The sequence below is a fragment of the Hylobates moloch genome, unplaced genomic scaffold (genome assembly GCF_009828535.3).
Source record: "Hylobates moloch isolate HMO894 unplaced genomic scaffold, HMol_V3 SCAFFOLD_16, whole genome shotgun sequence".
Taxonomy (NCBI): domain Eukaryota; kingdom Metazoa; phylum Chordata; class Mammalia; order Primates; family Hylobatidae; genus Hylobates; species Hylobates moloch.
In genome coordinates, this window is record NW_026652291.1 from 54,755,367 (window position 1) to 54,761,366 (window position 6,000).

Below are 6,000 nucleotides of genomic sequence, written 5' to 3' on the forward strand. Positions count from 1 at the left end.
TCAGCACACAAGTGACAATTTGTCCATGAGGGGTCACTAAGGACACCTCTGCCTCAAGCCACCTCTCTTGTGAGGATCTTAGAGAGATGAGGGATACAGGAGGTCAATGTCATCACCTCCTGCTTCCAGTTTTTGCCCACTTTATCCATTAAGTCCCTTTCCATGTTGTAAGAGGTCATTGTTAAAACTGTTTAATATAATCAAATGGTAAGGTTGAGGGGCTAGAAACCATTTTTGATAAATTGTCTCCCCTGCCCTGATTTCTATGCTAGACCAGAGGCATTTTTGGAAGATAATTATTACCTTTGCTTTGCAAATGAGACTGGAAAGTTAAGTAATCTTTCCAAGGTCACAAGTGAATGAATGGCAGAGCCACACATACCCAGGTCTGTCTGATCCCATAGTCTTATAATGATCTCCAGGATGTCACAGTCTTGGTGACATCCATGTAAACAGAAATGAACCCCAGGAGCAAGGCTGGCCTCTGGCAAAATTCTGCCCATAGACAATCTTGTTTTAAGATCTCCTTCTGCACCTTAGCCCTCTCAGCAGTGTCCTGTCCTTTCTTCTTTCCTCCTTCCTGCTCCTGTATTCTCAGGAGCCCTCTGATAACAAAGTCATCAAAGAAAGACCTCTAAAAAAATTAATTCCCCCTAAAGTGTTAATGACTTAAAAATCAGAGCACTTATATGTGTTTGGAAGAGGCATGAAGAGAGAAGTTAATGAATCTCTGATGAATTTCCAGCAGTTCTGCAAGAAGTGGAAAAGATATGTGGGCTAAGGGTAATGGATAGATTTTTGAAAACATCATACACTGGCAATTGCCTACTCATAAAATCAGCAAGAAAGAACTGAAAATGATTGTTTCATAATCCTTTAAAATAGCACCTCCCCACCCCTGCCATGAAGGCGGCAGGAAGGAGAGGACATTGTTGTTCTGATTTTAGAGACAAGAAATCAAAACCCAGAGAAGCCACTTTGAGCCACAGATCAAGCCCAAATGGACAGAACTGAACCCAAGGCTGAACTGTGCCTCCTTCCAGCCGCTGGCTCCTGCTGGCCTCCCTCTAAGCTCCCCTCACTCACCTCCACCCTGCCTGTTAGTCTCCCCCTAAGCTGTCTTTTGAAGATAGGCAGGGTAGTCTCCCGCTAAGTTATGTTTTGAAGGTCTGCTTGGGAAGCAGAGGCAGTAGAGGGAAATGCGTGTCTGTTTTTAAGGAATAATTCATACACAATCCTTCTCTCAAATAGCTGGAGGCACTTCTCTGAGATGCACTGCGGGAAGAGAACAGAGTGACCAGATCTTCAGAGCATCAATAATGCAAAGCAGCTTCTTTTAACTAAGGGGTTGTCAATTTGACTTCCCCTAGATCAGTAGGGGATCAAAAGTCACCAGTGGCTAATAGACCTTATTTGAGCGGAGGATGCAGTTTCAGCCCAATCCCCGCTAACGGCCAGCCACATCAAACGGCCACCTCGGTGCTTTGTTGTTCTTTCACTTGCCCTTTGATCAGCTGCAGCTGTAACCGCACAGCGTCCCACAGGGGACTCAGAACCTAACTGGATGATTCTTACTGGTGAAAGCTGGTGGAGTCTGAGCTGCTACAAGGTGAATCACTCATGCCCAGAGGTTTCTGCAAACCAACTTTGGGAAGCCCAAATCTAAGTACATTTACTATTTCAAATATTAAGACAGGTACCTTCAACCTATTGCCAATTGACTCAGTCGACATGTGTTTTTCACCAAGCACCAGGAGACACCCTCCCAACCAAATCCCCTCTTCCTTCACACCCATGGAAGTATCTGTTTTTTGTCAAAGTCTCCTGGAGAGATCATTCCATGGTGACCTCTCCTCTCTTGTCTTTCCTCCCACAAATAATAATGGGGCCTCGGCTGGCCTTGAATTGTTCTCTGATGGCTTTCCCATTATTAGCCCTGTCTTCTCCACTCTATCAGGCCACAGACAACAAGAACAACATGGCATAGAATGCTTCCTTTACATTTCCCTCTGCCTAGCCCAGGGCTGAGCTCAGTAAATATTTATTGATGCATAGGTTGAAAATAGAAAGAAAGTGCATTTATTTTGTAAGGGAGAAGGAAGCAACATTTATTGGTAGCTTCGGAGGAAAGAGGAAGGACTTCATTTTCTTTTTTTTACTTACAATTGCAAATGAATCAATGTGTGCTCCACAGAGCAAGGATTTTGTCTGTTTTACTTACTGCTGTGTGACCAAGACTAGAATAGTGTCCAATAGATAATAAAGAACCAACGCTGTGGAAAGAACGAACACATTTATCAGCCCACTCCTGCACATTTTCTGAGCACTACCTAGGATTGTAATGACTTGGGGTGGAATGGGGGAAATGAGGAGGAAAATAAACCTTTGGTTTCCCCCAACTTCCTTCTGGAGCACGTTTTCCATTTTTCTTTTTTTTTTTTAATTTTTTGAGACGGAGTCTCGCTCTGTCACCCAGGCTGGAGTGCAGTGGTGTGATCTCGGCTCACTCCAACCTCCGCCTCCCAGGTTCAAGCAATTCTCCTGCCTCAGCCTCCGGAGTAGCTGGGACTACAGGCGTGTGCCGCCATGCCTGGCTAATTTTTTGTGTTTTTAGTAGAGACAGGGTTTCACTGTGTTAGCCAGGACGGTCTCGATCTCCTGACCTAATGATCTGCCCGCCTTGGCTGCCCAAAGTGCTGGGATTACAGGTGTGAGCCACAATGCCTGGCCTCATTTTTCTAATTTAAAGAAAACCAGTTGTAAGGTGGAGACTTACTCTTCTTGGCCCACTCACCTTAAGCAGCAACTGGATTCAATAAAAATTTTTGTAAAATAAAAAACTAGATTCCCAAGGCATTAAAAAATAGCCACTGAAAAAATCATATGATGAAATGTTCTTGGGTCTCATAACACATCCCACTAGTTCCAGTGCCATGATCAGGGCCAGGGGCATGGCAAGCCCTCCATGAAGGTTTGCTCACCTAAATGAAGCCGGCTCCAAGAATCAAAGAGGACTTGGGATAGTGGAAATGGGTCTGGACCTCAGCCTCAGCACATCTTATGGTAGCCAATAGTCTTCTGCTCAGATGAAGACATACGCTAGTATTTTATTCTTTCAGGAAGTATCTCTTGAGACTTTTTTCACTAATCAGTAAGGCAAGTAATAGATGGTCCCCAACTCCCCATCTCCCACTCCATTATCAACAAAGTGGGTTATTCTCTATGAGTGTGAAGTGCAACTTTGATTCTCTGCCTAATAAATGCCCTTTACTGCCAAATAAATGTTAAATAATCAGCCATCAATTCCACAGAGATCATCAAAGCGAGAAACATTAGATGTCAATGTTCCCAGAATCACCACATCTGGGAGAGAAGTCCTGTTAATATGCAGTTTGACAAGTGCAATCAGGACATTCTGCCAGGTGTTCAGATCCAACCCAGAGCTGGAAGGCATGGGTTCTAGGTGACTGGGCCCCTGCAGAGCTGCCAGCACTCTGCGGTCTGCAATGAGAATAAAAAGGAATAGAAGAGAAAAGAGGCCAGGTGCAGTGGCTCACACCTGTAATCCCAACACTTTGGGGTGCCAAGGCACATGGAACCTGTGAGCTCCAGGAGTTTGAGACCAACCTAGGCAATGTAGTGAAAACCCGTATCTACACAACATACAAAAATTAGCTCAGTGTGGTGGTGGGCGCCTGTAGTCCCACCTACTGGGGAGGCTGAGGAGGGAGGATCGCTTGAGCCTTGGGAATGAGCCGAGATTGTGCCACTGCACTCCAGCCTGGGCAACAGAGTGAAACCGTTGTCTCAAAAAAAAAAAAAAAAGAGAGAGAGAGAAAAGATCCCTGTTTGTCATCATCACTCTGGGCACTCCAAAGTGAGGTCTCCTGTGTCTGGATGTAATTTTTGGCTATTTTCTAATCAGCACAAATTAAACAAAAGGAATAGAAAGAGGGAAGTAAAAATGCCAAACCTTCCCACACCAACAAAACTAAATGAAATACCCACGTGTCCTGGGTCCAGGATCTCCAACCAATACCTGGCTTCAGTGCAAACAACACTGGCAATATGTTGCTGGTGGATTCAGGTAATTTAAGATTACTGTTTAAACTGAGGGTCAATGGGAGGAAGAAAACAGAAAAAAAAACAAAACACCCACTGATTTATTTCAGATTTAAACAACATAAGAACTTGGCACAGGTAATGCCAAGTGATGGTTTCAACACACTATGTACATCTTTAGCATACTGGAGGTGTGTTCTTTAAATACATGCCAGGGAGTTCACACTCAGGGAGCTAGGCAGGGATTTTCTGATTCTTTTCCACCTACACAGATAGGCCCTTGACCTAAGAGGACCCTGTCCAAGATTACAACATATATTACTATTGTCACTATTACTAATGTCATTCAGATCCATCTTGTATGTTAGCAAAATGGTCAGATAATAGAGATTGGTATAGGAATTCAACCATCTCCCTGGCATCTGCATTTCGGAAGCCCCCAAAAGTTGTAACTTCCTGAAATGCCAAACCTGAGAGTCTCGCTGGTCCAGGTTGGGACTGAGGCTGAGGATACCAAGGGCAACCAAAGAGCCCTAGAGTTCGCAGGGGGCCGCCGAGGTCCCCCGGGAGCCACAATGCTGGGCCTTGGGCCCGGGCCAGCAGAGGAGATTACGGCCTCGGCCTCGCCCTGGCCCCCTGCCCCATCCCCGCGCTACCTGAGCCGTCGGGGCCCGGCCAGGGGTGGACCTGGCGGTACTCACCGCAGGTTGCGGTCGACCATGTCCCACCAGGCGGCCACGCAGCCACAGGTTGGGGGCCCGGGCGACTCGGGCGTCGCAGCCGCCTGGCAGTCCTGCGCGTCCATCCCGCGCCGTGTCCCAAGCCGCCGCCACCGCCGCGGGAGCTGCAGCCCTGAGCAGCCGCCCGCGACCTTCCCGCCCCGGCGGCATCGCGCCCGCCCTCCTCCTCCGCGCGGTCAAGCAGGCTGGTACGGCGGGGGAGACGCGGCCCGAGGGTGCGCTCCGCCCGGGTCAGGCTGTTCGCGGCCGCACACACACACAGAGATGTCCTACGCTTGTAGCTAGCTATGCAACATTTTATTTTAAATTGATTTCCGTTATACTTCTGTGTGTGTGTGCGGGTGTGAGGCGCGCACAACGCAGTAAAATATGTTTTCACCATGGTACTACTAACACAAAAGTTTGACAGCCACAGCTTTTGATTTTCATGAAGAATATAAGCTTTCCTCTACTTAGACCCCACTTTTTTCTTTTTCTCTTTTTCTGAAGGCTCCTTGTCTCCAATTCCCCATCCACCCCCAGCATCCTCACAGCCCCCCCACCCTGTCACCCTTACTATAGAAAGAATTTCTTTGGCTCCCTTTGATTTACTAATGATTTGTCTGTCCACGTGGGGTTATGAACACAATTACTCCACGTAGCAAAAAATTAAGACCTCTTCGGTATTTTGTTTACGTAGCAGCATGTAGCAGAACCTCACCATTGTACCAAGGAGTTCACACCATGAAACTTTGACCTTGGTACAGGTGTACATCTTGGTGCAGGTTTACATTGTGCAGCTGTCTCCTAGGAGCAGGAACTGTCTACCAGAGCTGCTCTAGGGAAACCATGGCGTGCATGTGTGGGGACAAAGGAGGAAGAAAGGGAATTAGGTTTTATTTGGATACATTCGGATGCCAGCATCAAGGCTTCATCTTGGAGGCAAGGTGCAAATCTTAAGAGGTGAAATTGGTTTTTTGTAGTGTCTGTGTTCAGAGGGCACAGCAGGGGGCTGTCAGCACCAGAAAGTGCCTGGAAACCCATCTGCTTGAAGATAGTAAGACGGTCTGGGGGAAAATACCCACACTTTTCAAGAAAGGGAAGTTTTCTTTGAGGACTAGTTCATTTCATGGAACTGTCAGGGCAAAGGGGGATTTTGTTCACTGCCTGTTAGTACTCTTATACTTGCTCTGGGGATGTTTGTTTTCTTTGTTTCTTT

The 6,000-nt window shown here is 46.8% G+C and overlaps 1 protein-coding gene across 1 annotated transcript in view; it reads right to left on the reverse strand.

Annotated features, from left to right (window-relative positions):
• ABHD12B (abhydrolase domain containing 12B) overlaps positions 1-4,989 on the reverse strand; it is a 29,441-nt gene extending 24,452 nt beyond the window's left edge. The window contains exon 1 of the mRNA XM_032179829.2: positions 4,764-4,989. Within this exon, the coding sequence (XP_032035720.1) occupies positions 4,764-4,867 (104 nt within the window). The 5' untranslated portion in view covers positions 4,868-4,989. The remainder of the gene's footprint in view (positions 1-4,763) is intronic.
• Between the last annotated feature and the right edge of the window lie 1,011 nt (positions 4,990-6,000).